Source organism: Ammodytes marinus (genome assembly GCF_949987685.1).
Source record: "Ammodytes marinus genome assembly, chromosome: 16".
Taxonomy (NCBI): domain Eukaryota; kingdom Metazoa; phylum Chordata; class Actinopteri; order Uranoscopiformes; family Ammodytidae; genus Ammodytes; species Ammodytes marinus.
Window position 1 is genome coordinate 15,323,400 of NC_137220.1, and position 13,938 is coordinate 15,337,337.

At 40.5% G+C, this 13,938-nt stretch overlaps 2 protein-coding genes across 2 annotated transcripts; both read left to right on the top strand.

Annotated features, from left to right (window-relative positions):
* The first annotated feature begins 582 nt into the window (after positions 1-582).
* On the top strand, positions 583-6,012 carry nudt9 (nudix (nucleoside diphosphate linked moiety X)-type motif 9). Its single transcript, XM_080044508.1, has 8 exons — positions 583-724; positions 1,214-1,501; positions 1,588-1,677; positions 2,646-2,732; positions 2,846-2,957; positions 3,456-3,602; positions 3,700-3,784; positions 4,148-6,012. The coding sequence occupies exons 1-8, from the start codon at positions 624-626 to the stop codon at positions 4,291-4,293; spliced, it is 1,056 nt and encodes a 351-aa protein (XP_079900634.1). The 5' UTR covers positions 583-623; the 3' UTR covers positions 4,294-6,012.
* A 753-nt stretch (positions 6,013-6,765) lies between these two features.
* LOC307262459 (uncharacterized protein) lies at positions 6,766-12,244 on the top strand. Its single transcript, XM_080043345.1, has 12 exons — positions 6,766-7,004; positions 7,592-7,703; positions 8,046-8,139; positions 8,418-8,472; positions 8,831-8,971; positions 9,537-9,697; positions 9,824-9,922; positions 10,070-10,215; positions 10,374-10,545; positions 10,632-10,744; positions 11,341-11,425; positions 11,535-12,244. The coding sequence occupies exons 1-12, from the start codon at positions 6,887-6,889 to the stop codon at positions 11,592-11,594; spliced, it is 1,356 nt and encodes a 451-aa protein (XP_079899471.1). The 5' UTR covers positions 6,766-6,886; the 3' UTR covers positions 11,595-12,244.
* The last annotated feature ends 1,694 nt before the right edge of the window (positions 12,245-13,938 follow it).

Genomic DNA, 13,938 nt, shown 5'->3' on the forward strand with positions numbered 1-13,938 from the left:
CAGCACAATATTGGTGGATATTTAAAAAAATATATCAACTAGTTGGTTGTAGGCCTAGCATAATAGCCTTCGACCACTATTGTCATATCAAATAAACACTCGACCATATTTTTTCATATAGGTGATGATCTTAAACGATATTTTCTTCAACATATTACAGATTTGAAAGTTTCCCTCTCAGCTTAAAATACAACTGAGTCTTTCATAATTCATACTCATTTACATGAGTAGGAGGAGTATTGGTTTAAAATCAAATATAGGCTATACTAAGCAGTTCAATTATAGGCCTACACTTAGGCTATTCAAAATACAAAACAACAACAATAAAACATGGCAGAGTTTAACGTTTGTAATAAACTAAAAATATATAGCAAATTCAATATACTTGCATAGGCTATCTTTTAACCTTAATTTCGGTGTATTTGTCTGTAAGAGACATTCATCACCAAATAATAGTCTACTTTGATGAATATTTTCTCCATGGAAACGAGTGCGACCGCCAGTATATGTCCATGATGACCACACCTCTTTTGCAGACGTCATGCACGGTACACTTCCTGGTTGCTCTGCGCTGCACGCCTAGGCCTAGGTGCTTGCTGGGCTGGCTGTGCTGTCTTCAAGGAATGGTTCACTTCCTTCTGCGACGGGACTGGATCGGCCGAATTCGTCTAGCGCTTACTCTCCTCGGTCTCCCGTGTACCGTGTGCATCCGCAGCGGTGTCAGGTTGGGTCAAAGAATAGCCTATCTATAAACACTGGAAGCCAGTTGCATTTTGACAGTAGGCTAGACTGGAGAGGACAGTTTTGGATTCAAGCTTACTGCACTCGAAAGTAAGGCAGTGGCTATTTCTGTTAAAGCAACATAAATAAATACATAACCATTAGTTTAACTTCAAACTAAATAATTCAGTTTTACAGAATCTTAGGCATTTTTATGAAGATCATAGATGTATTGCAGTGTAACAGTAGCTTTCATTCTGTTGTCATGATGCCATTCCACTGCCGGTGTCTTGACTCTTGTAGCCTATATGTTTGGTTTCCTCTTGACTACATGTTTTGTCAATGTAAGAAAGCATAGGCTATGAAAGCCTATTCCCTTATGATTTGTAATGAGTCAGAAGGGCATTTGAGGTGACAACGCTGTTGCAGTGATGGCACAGCACGGCTTACTTACCAGATTTCTCATCATGTTTCACATTTCTTCCCCATGCAGGCCAGCCTTCTCCTGCTCACCTTCCCATCCCTTCAGAACCAGCCTAGCCATCAGACCCATCAGTGCCAGCTGCTGTAACCTTTACATGACCAGCGTCCCTATTGCGACAATGCCCTCCCTGCCTCACGTCAAGTCCAGATGCCCAGAATACCCGGGTTCCAAAATCAAACGCTTCCCCGTGCCCGAGGACCAGCTGGACTGGAGTCTGAACTGGCCACAGTACAATCCAGTCAGCTACACGGCCCCCGCAGTGCTGGGGAAGCCAGCATGGGCAGATCCTGAGATTGGGTGAGCGACGCACACTTAAAGGTGGAGTCAGTGATCCTGGATGAATCCCTGTTGACAAAATCACCTTTTGCTGCTTGTTCCCGCAGCTCTTTCTCTCCACAGTTCAACACTGTGGATGGAGCTGTAGACAGGGCCAGCTTTGAGGGCAGCTACAAGACGGAGAAGGGAGAGCCACTGTAAGTTTTCCAGATCAAAAGGAAGAATGGTTCTTTAAAGGGTTACCATGACATTTAGACAACATTATTGCGATTGTGGTAGACATTTGATATATTACCTTGTGAGAAATAAGAAGAACAAAACTCAACTGAGTTTCAAGTATTTTAATAAAAAAGGAACAGAAACAACTGTTCAGCTGAGCAGGGTGAGACTTCCTTCACCAAGAGTTGGTTCAAAAGTCTGACAACATTCTATTGCCATCCATAATATTTACAAAGGGGCTTAATCAATGAGTTCACTCACTCAGGAAACAAGAATAAAGACCCAAAAAAGTTCAAACCTGCATGTGATGATTTTTAAACCTTTATGTGTAGAAAAATAAATTTCTTACGTTACTCCAACCTATAACAGTATACAGGGGTAATTGTTCCTCAAAGGGATCTGTGGTATTAGCACATTAAAGGTGCACTGTGTAACTTTTGGGTGTGTCAGAGAAGTGAACATTTTCCAAGGTATATTCATATAACTGAATAGATAACCTTTCCTCACAGGAAAATTGGACCTTGAAACACTGTTTGAAGTTAGAAAGTTACCTGACAATTTACTGTTTCGCTGTAGTTGTTTACAGCAGCAGGGCTTATATTTATTTTTAAAACATATTTTAGTCTTACGTTTGGTTCCAAGTGCCTCAAAATTATTTTGTTTTGATTTATGATCATTTAATTATTCAATTATAAGAATTACTTGAAGAGAAAAATATATTTTGTAAGCTAACTGCAGGCTCTGCAAATGTAAACAAAACCCCCCTCCCCTGAAACTGCATAGTGCACCTTTTTCATTGTAATTATTTAATTAAATGTTTTTAAAATTGTTTTCTGAAGTCTTAATACGAATGCATGTCAGGACAGCTGGCCAGAGCAGAGCTGCAAGTGATCTTCTAGGAAGAGCTCATGAATACATTTTCAAAATTCACTTTTTCCTCATTTAGAAATCCCCGTGGACGTACAGGGTTGACTGGCAGGGGTCTACTTGGGCGATGGGGACCCAATCATGCGGCAGATCCCATTGTCACCAGGTGAGCTTTTTCTTTACTTGCTCTTTGTTTTCTTAAGTTAGATAAAGAGTGATTCTAAAACATTGCTGTTTCTTTTCTTTTTTAAACGCCTGACCCACATTACTGTTTGGCAGATGGAAAGTGGATGCCAAAGGAGCAAAGGTGCATCACCCAGTCTCCAAACGGCCTATCCTGCAGTTTGTGTCAATCAAGAGAAAGGACTGTGGGGAGTGGGCAATTCCAGGGGTTGGTGGCTTTGCTATTTGTTTTTTTAAAGGAGTAGTTCAAATTGTGTTATTTTAAGCTTGTTGCCTCACTTTAGATTTCAAGGCAAGGCGACAAAAAACATTCCTTTAACTGTGCATGCATTTTTTAAGGAGACATGGGTCCCTCATCACTTATTAGCCTAGCTCAAATACTGGTTATCAATGGGAAGTATTAGCCTAGCTCAAATACTGGTTATCAATGGGAAGTATTAGCCAGCCTCCACCGTCAGTCTGAAGAAAAATTAAACAAAAAAATGCACTAAAAGTTAAAGGAATGGTTTCTTCCGCCTTGTTTTTAATACAAGAGTGTTACAAGCTAACAATACTTATTTTTTAACTATTCCTTTAAGCTTTATTATTCAGGACGGTTGTTTTCTACTCTGTTGTCGCTCTCCACTGAATTGAAGACACGGACGGCTTTGAGTGGTTCTGGGAGTGTTATATGTATTTGTGTGCATGCATGAAATTGTTTTTGTAGGGGATGGTGGACCCAGGGGAGCAGGTCTCTGTCACGCTGCAGCGGGAATTCTCCGAAGAGGCGCTGAACTCGTTGACAGTGCCACCAGCGGAGCGAGCGAAAATCCACGAACGCATCACCATGCTCTTCAAGTCGCCAGGATTTCAGGTCCGCAAACGGCGCCCACTCGCTTGTTCACCGTCGTGTAGTTGCTTGTATGAGGAAAACTAAAATTTCTTTTTTTCTTTCTCTCTCTCTCCTTCAGGTCTATCAAGGCTACGTGGATGATCCGAGAAACACAGACAATGCTTGGATGGAGACGGTCGCTGTCAACTTTCACGATGAATCAGGTATTCATAAGTATGCTTTAATAAGTGTATAATTCCTTAAAATTAAAAAAAAAATAGCAGAAGACAAAGCTACACAAAATCGGGATTAACGACAGCTTCAAACATGCCATCTTTAAAAAACTATCTTCTTGTCCTTGAAGGCCACCGTAGCTTCTGTACATTCTCTGAAAGGGAGCATTGCGATCTAGAATCTCATCACTTGTTGCAGCTAAATACTCCTATATTACACACTGTACCTTTTTTAAGAGGTCACTACTTAAAGCGTTTTATTTTGAGACGAGCCCCTTGCACGGCCAGTTGTAGCCCTAAACAACAAATGGCGTTTCTCTCAGGGCAATGACACATCTCGGTTGTTTTTCGCAGGCAACAGTGTGAGCGAGCTGCCGCTGCAAGCTGGCGACGATGCAGGACAAGTCCAATGGGTGGACGTTGACTGCTCCTGCGCCCTCTACGCAAGTCATTCCCATTTCCTGGAGCTGGTTGCCAAAGAGAGGAAAGCCCACTGGTAACAGCAAGACCAAAGACGCTATCCTGACCTAATGACGAAGGAAACATTAAGAGCCTTATCCTCTCTCTCTGCCTTTAGGATGCATGACAGCATAACCTGATGTGAATCTTATACCACCTTACCAATCTAAAAGATAATAATAATCGTGAATCTCATTGACTTGACACTCATATGTATGTGCACTATATACCGACGCTGTGACTATGTTTAGGTTTTACACCAATATAGCAGAACTTATGACAGAAATTAAACTAGCAGGAAAAGGGCCACCGATTAAAAAGAATGTTAGAGCTGCTGTTTGACAGCCAGAAATGTATATTGTGATTTTTGACTGAATTCTTGGAAGAAACTGAGACAGTGAAATGCAAGACGCTGCGGCTCAGCGACATACTCAGCCAAAAGACAAAGCTGACCACATTATTATTTTTTTTTTGCACATATAATGGTAATTTATTCAACTCTGTACTAACAAGGATCACACTTAGCCAGCGTGATCAGGTAAGAACCAACGGGGGGGGGGGGGCGGGGTCAAAATGAAAAAAAGAGTAGGCTCACTTTGATCTGTATATGTGAATAGAAAATGAAGAAGTGCTACTTGAGAGCATGTTCTCAAGTGGTAACAGACGGTGGAAGCAAATGGCCGTTTTCACACAACAGCCTGCCTTCACCGAAAAAGCCTCCGCAAGCCGTATATGTCATCCCTTATTGCTGCAAGCTGTACTTAATGATGCATGGAAGGATTGAGGATTGCACCTGTTAGGATTTAAGATGCAAACGCTCACACATAGACGCTTGTGTCACCAAAAGGCAGCCAACCACAGGCAAACAAGCTTGAATTTGCTTCACTAATAAGAGATAGCTGCACACATTTGTGTTTTCTTTTTGGGCTTACTTTGTAGATTTCATAAGAAACTATAGGAATATTCGTGGTGCCAATAAAGTAGTGAGGATTGCACCTTATCATTTATGGGAACAGGAGATGCATTTGTTTGTAATTAGGTTTATTAAGTGCTAACCTTTTTATAAGAATCACTTCATTGATTTAGGTCCACATTGGTCCAAGGAGGCGCCACAAATCCTTTTTATTTGCTATCACCGCGTCTCAGTCTGCAACATATGCCTGCTTGCCATCATATTCAATTGTGCGAAGGCACCAGCACTGTTCAAACACTTACTATACCACACTAGTGCATTACATTGCACAATCCTAACAATCATTACACCTATGCAGACTTCCAGTTCTCCCAGGCCGATTACCAGCTTGGAGAATTTACTGAAACGGCAGTAAAAGCATTTGAGTTTGCAGGAAGGGAGACTTTAATTTCCCGTCCAGCTTTCCCCACTTGCACTGTTCAAACTGGCAACCTGCCAGTCACACAATCCACTAACCTTTGCCTTCAAAGGTTCTGATTGATTTGTATTTTTTTATTCCCTTAATGGGATTTTGGCCTGTGGTTAGTAGAAGAAAATAAAGAATAAATAAATAAATGTCCGGGTTTATGTCAGTTGCGTTTCCCTTTATGCAATGCAATTTGTTAAACAAATAAACTTTTCATCTGCAAATAAAAACTATGGAACATTCTGTTATTATTGTAAGTGCAATGAGGCTGCTCTTTTCACAAGTTGGAAGCAGCCAGGCCATAAGACTTTCCATAAGCTACCTTTTTATAATGGGTGGTATAATCATTACCTAAATTGAGTATAATGTATTCTGAGTGGCCTTGAACCACATCTCCTCACTCAAGACAGCCGCAGGCTGAAGTGCATTAGTATTGCAAGTATAAATTCAATATGACAGGAGGACAACTCAGTAATACAGAAATGAACTGTCTCAACTGTTTCATATAAACGCTTGTAAAAAAGACTGTGGGGTCTAAAATCAAATAAAATGTATTGCATTTGTGCTGCAGTTGTTTGTCAGTCTTTATACAAGTGAAATTGCACCCTCTCCACATCATTTATAAATGTAGTCTAACATATGTAGTGTTCAAAGGTCCTTTATTGTCATATTCACAACAATTACTAGAGGATTTTTTGTAGTCATTGAGATGATTAGTTCGCAGGCTCTCTTCAACAGTGCTTTGCAAAATGAAAGAAAATCACAAAAGCGGAAAACACTATCAAAGACATAATAGTGCAAGGTTTAGTACATATTAAAAAAATGCAATACAATAAAATATAGGCTGTCAGGTAGGCTAACGTGTTTACCTTTTATGATAAGAATGTATCGGATTCTGCAAGAAAAATACCATTTATAATTTATAAAAACATAATTAAAAAAAAATTGTATGCAGTAATCTTTATTCCCCACACTTAGGGATTGGCTGTTTTGCAGAAGAACATGCCGATCAAGCACACGTATGACACGACATTTATCCAACGGGAGAACTACCTTACCCAGAAGCCTGTGCGACATAAGCCGGTCAAGCTGACGACGTGGCCTAGGTACGTCTCCCGTCGTTTCAACGTACGGACCGGGGCGATTCAAACGAGACGAGACCGGCTTTTGTTCGCAGCTCAGTTCAGCGAGTAGTAAAACTTTGGATGCTCGTATAAGTCTCTCTCCATACGTTTGATATCCTTGCTGTGTAAAAATGTCCGGGAAAATCAAGAGCAGAAGCGTCGCAAACGCAGAATCGATATCTGGCGGAGTGTCCTGCGACGAGCGCATCCTGCGGGACTGTCATCAACTGTACACGGAGCCAGACAGCGGTGAGTTGGCGGACGCACCTTTTTGTTGGACTCAATTGATTCAACCCCTCCATGGAAACCGCCCCCCCATCCGATAATAAAGTGGAGCTAGTTGGTTGACCGGGGGCTAGCTAGCTAACTTAAAAAGTGGACGTTATACCCCTATGGTTATCCCTTGTGGAGTTGGCTAACCGTTAGCTAGCTAGTAGGCGAGGATGTTGGCATTTGGCTGACGTTGCGCGTGCCCGAGTTCAAGCAGCTATGTACATCTTTGGCAGGTAGTTAAATAATGATGATTCAGCTACACAGGTACACAGCTATCATAATGTAGCTCTTAGTAATGGTGTATGTGGTGTCAGCTTATAGTATGAGACAGCTGAGTTAAACTCTAAACTGTCTTAAATTGTGCAGCAATTTCTAAAATATATTCAATGCGTTCCTAGAACTCCCATTGAAATGTCTGTGGCCATTCGCCAGCTCCTGCTCACACATGTAGCAGTGTAACTCTTGACTGTCTGCAGCCACAGTATAGCTGGATAGATGCATCCTTGTTGTTGCACCTGTGGTTTTAATGTGATTGTTTTGACTGTGTTCTTTGTTTGGTTCAGGGTTGGTCTCTGTTGCCGAATCTGTTGGTGTGAAGTTGCTGGCGCCCAGGAAAAAGATCACTGTGCTTCTGATTGGAAACCACTCTGCTGGGAAAAGCTCCTTCATCAACTGGTAAATACAGTATATGTTTAGTCACATGGGCATGTCCCAGGGGACATAACAGACAGCATGTATGTCTGCTCAAGGTCAAACCACTCAACGTTTAGCAAACGAAGAGAGTGCTGAATGCATCACAATAAAGCAGGAACTGCACGTAACAGAAAAAAAGTGTTGAAAAGTTATAATGACTGCCCACCACACCTAGTCTAAACTAAACTGGTTCACTTTTCTTTGTGTCTGCAGCATTATGTTACATGATCCCTCGTTTGCCCAGTTTTGACAATTAGGTGAAATTTTAATAGTCTGTCATCTGAAAGTTTTTGTTATGCTTTTTATAATTTTTTTTCCTGTCAGGTATGTGGAGGAGCACATCCAGCGCACTGGAGTGGCTATTGAGACCCAAGGCTTCAGCTTTGTGACCAGTGGACGCAAGAGAGAATCTCTCACAGTGAGTGCTACAAAACAAAAACAACTAGGTGCCATTTATTTCAAAACAGACATATATTTTGTCCAGGAAGAAATAAGTATGTGAATTTCATTGTGATCCTCATATGTAAGGCACGCCAGCATTAACTATTATCACTATAAGTCACAATGTCCATTGCCAACTTTCCCTTTCGAATTCATTCCCCATGAGAATGACACATTACATTTTCTTTAAATTAGTTCCTTTCAAGGGATTTTCTTTGGAATTGACCCAACTGATCTGGGTTTGTTTTTCTATAGGGAAATGCCACCCTGCATCTGTATCCACACTTCAAGCCTCTACAACAGTTCAAAGGTGAGATTTTAGCTCAAATCACAATCCTCTCCCGTTTGAGCCACAATGACGCACTTTGTCTCCTTTCAGGCTGCTGCCACGCTGATCCACTTGCAAAATTCCCAGCATTGTTGATGGGGAGATTTGCCATGTGAAATTCACTTGGACACAGTTTGTCTGCTGTAGTGACAAAACGGGTCGATCAGTGTGTGACAGCAGCCTCACACACACAGCCATGATAAAAACGGACTCAGGTTATTGTGCTGCAGTGTTGTTAGATATACATAGTGGATCTTATTTTATGGAGCTGCAGTCCAATGTCTTATTTATTAATGTTAAGACACGTTTTTCTCCAACATTCTCGCAATGTCCCCCCCAGGTGTTACAGAGTATTTGAACACAGAGATCTGCACATCGCGACAGAAACGGTTCAGCCTGGTGACATTTGTGGATTCTCCAGGGTTGGTGGATGGCGATATGAAGTATCCCTTCGCTGTGGATGAAGTTATCCTGTGGCTGGGTGCGTTGCCCCTAACTGACCTTGTCTTTTGCCCTACTATAATTATGAAGGTGCCCCTAAGGCCTATGTCTCAGCTGATGTTGTGTGAGTTATTTTAAATGATCCTGAAACATAAAGTAAAAAGAAAAAAAAAATGGGAATACTAGACCTCAGATAACCTTGTTTCATTATAATTCTATGAAGAAGGCTTTCCTTTCATTCAGGTAAAAATATTTACTATACCTTTTTGTTTAAGAGGATACCCAAAGGTCCTTTAATATCATAATGGTCGTTGGCATTACTTATTCTGACACAGTTCTTGTGCCATAACTGAGCTTTTTCCATGTGAACAACTGGTCTTAACCACCAACTGTTGATCATCTTTTAGTAGAAACAGTGAGATGCAAATGTTGCATGATACTAAAAAGCATGTTTTGAGGAGGAAGCAAGTCCTTAAAGCTTCATAAAATCCTTCAGTTTTAGTTTAAAGAATATCACTTAGAGGCATTTGAACTAATATGTCATCCAAAACAGGGAGTCCGAAATGCTGAGTAAAAATAATGGTCCTTTTCTCCTTCACCCTCAGGTGATCTCGTTGACCTGATCCTGGTTTTCTTCGACCCCATGGGTCAGGCTCTGTGTAAGCGCACCCTCAACATCGTGGAGAGTCTGAATGAGAAACATGGGGATCGGCTGCATTTTTACCTGAGCAAAGCTGATGAGGCAGGAGGGGAGTCAGACAGACAGGTAAAACACAGCAATCTCTCGGTTGGAAAAAGCCTGAGTTTTGAGAACTTCATAATTCTTCATAAAGTGGAAGAAAAAACAGTGTTCAATCGCCTTTCTTTCTCTTTTTGTCACTGGCCGTTTCAGAGGGTAATGATGCAAATCGTACAGGAGCTCTGCAAGCGGCCCGGCCTCAACAAATGTGGTTTCGACATGCCCACCATCTTTATCCCGAATCCAAATAAAGTAAGGGGTTTTCATTCACTTTCATTGAGTTCTAGGTGATAGTACACCTACACTCATGCCTTTAATACATACACGTTTTCTTTGCATATAGTTCCAGTTATTTTTAAAGATTGTAATAGCCTATATCAACTTTATCTCTTCTTTCAGCCGAGTCGCTGTGTCAACCAGATTGAGGAGGTGTGTCGCACCGTGGAGAAAACTATTAACCAAACCGTCCAAAACACACTCAACTCCCTAGAGAAGGACTGTGAGCTTATCAGTGAGGCCATTACCGATACACTCTTTGAAGACAGGTAAGACTTACACAAATGAAGTACTCCGTTTTGATTGTGGTTGAGGTCACTTGTGTCATTAACTCAGATTCATTCATAAAGAAAGTCAAGTGCAGATAATTTCACGTCAGACACAGTAGCTTCAGTCGTCGAATAAACTTGTTCCTCTGCTCTCACAGACAGACGAGTGCAAGTAACCGCCGTGCGCGCTGTAAGGGCTGCTTGTTGACCCTGCTGGGCTTCAGCGTGCCCATGGCTCTGATGGCCCTGCTGTTTGTAGGCGCTATGTCCAAGGAACTGTTGGAGATGGCTCTGGGCCGCGAGGGCAAGGAGACGCTCACACTCTACCTGGTGAGCGTTCACACTGCATTGACATAGTTGTAGCATAGTCTTGCATAATGAAGTTCCTAATCTTTAGTTTGTCATGTAATCCACAGACCCCCGTAGTGCAAGTGTTTGACTCCCTGTCCTGGGAGCAGCAGCTGTACGGCTGTGGAGGACTGGTCCTTCTGTCCTTCCTCCTGCTCGTCATCTCACGCTTCGCCTTCAGGTAAGCAGAGAATATCTCACACATAATCTGTAGCTATGGTTACTAATAGTGGGCATTTCCTTGCACCGAATATTTAATACAATACATTCAAAATGACTGTTGTCAATATCAGTGAATATCTTCTTACAATCCATTAACTGTGTGCGCTTAAAGAAAAAATCCAGTGTAAATACACAGCCTAGGCTCTGTAAACAGGCATGTTGTTATCTACGGTGGGCCGTTTGTTAACATACCGGTGTACAGAGCCTAGGCTGTGTTTTAACAACCAATTTTCTTTTCAGCGCACACACAGTACTGACAGGTAGCGGTTCGTGAGGAGATATTCACTGATTTTGATAAAGTGATTTTGACAACAAGCATCTTTAATTGAAAATTTAAATAATAGTTGCAGTTTTGAACACTCACTATGTTTTGTACTTCTAGTTTCTATACTTCTTTGAGTATGTATTTCTGACACTTTCCACAATTGAGAACATGATCCGTATGTGACACTGATTATGGGCTCGTTGACGTTCAAATCCCAAGTTCTCACTTTAGCTCAAACGTTAATATGAAATTCTTAAACCATTGACGCTCTTTCCTTCAACTCTTTGCAGGACTCGACCGACTCTGTCAGGCAAACAGAAGAAGCAGCTGCAGGAGAAGCTGGAGTATGTTCAGGAGGTGGTCAAGTCCAAAAAGGTATCGTGTGTGTGTGTGTGTCTGACACTGACCCTGAAATGGTCCTGGCAATAAAAAATAAAGGCAGTATCATGGTGTTTTTAACTAAATCTGTCCTATCCCCTTCTAGAAAAAGCTGTATGAAGAATACCTTCGCCAGAGTGTCAGCGATCACGACATGGACTTGTAAAGAGAGACTGGCGCATACGCAACGTCTCAGCATCCCCCCCCACACCGACTGAACTTTAGGACCAAATGAAGTGTAAAGCACTGCCAATGTTTTCACACCAGCAGTCCCATCGCTCTATACTGTATCTCCATTAAAGTTTATACGCACACGGTACACTCATAAAAGAAAACCATACAAGTTCTGGTGCTTTGAGTAACTGTAAAGCCTTTTTTTATGTATTAAATGGCATTACCTCTGAAAAAAAATTATTACACCACACTTACCTGCCCAGAAGGCGGGTTCGGTCCCATGGCTTTTGTTACTGATGACTGGTTTGTCGTGAGCATTTATATACATGTATTCTCTCCGTGCCTCTGCTCCACTCAAAAGTATCCAGGTTCGTACCACTTGAAGATATTTGCAAACTATTTATAATATTGCTTTATCAGAGACAATTGTATTTTTGGTCAAACGGCATATAGCACTGTTTTACATGAGTCACTTTGTATTTGTTTGTTTTTTTGGATGGCATTCTCCAGTATTTTGTACACTACTTTGACTGCTCGATGTCATGAAGTTACAGTTTTGGTTACTCGTCAAATCATGGATGGGAGTGTTTAATATTAATGTGTAGAATATTTCATTATTCACTTAAAATAAAATAACCAGCAATCAAACAATGGAACTTTTAGTATTTTCCTGTTCTACATTGTGTGACCATGTTTTTAATTACTCTACTTATATACAATAACAAATTATGTTCTATATATTGGTTGAGGAGGCTTCTTGTTGATATTAACCTGATGGTAGTTGTTTATCTGCATTTAAAAATGAAAGACTAATTTGTAACTATATAAAAATACAGAAACGTGTGTGAGGTTTGGGAGAGACTATGGCATATTTTCTTCTCCACTTGTATTCTCTGCTTTTTAAAATGTCTTATTGCCCTCTTTGACTGCGAATAGATAAGACAGAGGCAGGATGCCAGCCATTTCTAGGTATTGAATTTCTAGATGAGGAAAAGAAAATCGAAGAGAGGCATGTAAGAATATGAGGGATCGAAAGTTGAGTTGGATCAATACTATGACTAGAGTCACAGCAGAGTTTTTTTTATTGGTGAGAGGAAAGTCAGTTTTTTCAGAACATGTAGTTTTCTTATGGGAAAACACAGGAAACTATAAAACATGTGTTTTTCAAGCAAAAGGAAGCAGATACCAAAAGACCAAACAGCAAAACTGCTGCTGATAAAACAGTTTCCTACTTCCAAGGTTAATATCAAGCTTAAATATTAAACATATATGTGAATTAGATAGTTTATTAATGAACTTAAATATTTTCCTCATAAAATTGATGATCAAGCAAAACATGAAAGGTTATCGAGTCCTGTCTATCCTGCACATACACACCATGATTACATGACCTTTTCTCAGTGAAGGACTTCATATCATCATATTGTGCATTATGAAAAGTGTCCTCGCTACAGAGGTCCCCTCTGCTGTAGTACACCCAGCAGTATCTTTTACTATGAACCTGCCTGGCTTCCTGCACACAGCTCCTTCAATCACAAAGTTGTGTAGAGATGATTAAAGAGCAAGATAAGAAAATCCATGAATTTATTAAGTAATTTTTTTAATTGAAAATTGTTTTGGGCCCTTTTGTTTGCAAATGGCAACTGTGTTGGAACAGTAACTTCCAAAGAGTAACATTGTAAGTGTTCGGAACACAGTCTGAACATACATTTAAGAGCTAGGTTAAGAAATTAATGTGGAGAAAAAATCAATATACAACTTCAAATTTCCCAGATGCATTTAGGCTTCAAAGGACTGTTAGTACCAGTATTCCTCCACCAGAGGGTATTCTTATTTAAAGGGGGCATACATCCCTCTCTTATGATGATGAAGATAACATGATCAGATATATGATAAGATAAAACATTTGATTAATATAAATGTCACAACAAATTAGTTTAATAAAAAAGATGATGCTACAATTCCTAGGGTCATTTCTGTGATTAAAGCTATAGTGCGTAACGTCTGCCGCCCCCATGAGGAATTCTCACTAATTACAGCTGTAATTACACTGTCAGCGCATCTAGCCTACATGAGTTGAGATCATGGGTAAGCCTTCGGTGGTCGCATATTAAATTGCATTACATTAATTTATATAAAAAAATTACGCACTTGCTTTAAGGCAAAGATGTGACTATAACGTGTTTTGATTCACCAAACAGGAGGCCTGACTTGACACTGAAGCTTTCGACAAGTCCTTAAAAAGCAAAAAAATCCAATAATCTATATTTTAGGCCTTTAAATGTCTAAAAGTGTATTAAATACTATTTTTAAGGGGTCTTTAAAAATGGTTTGGA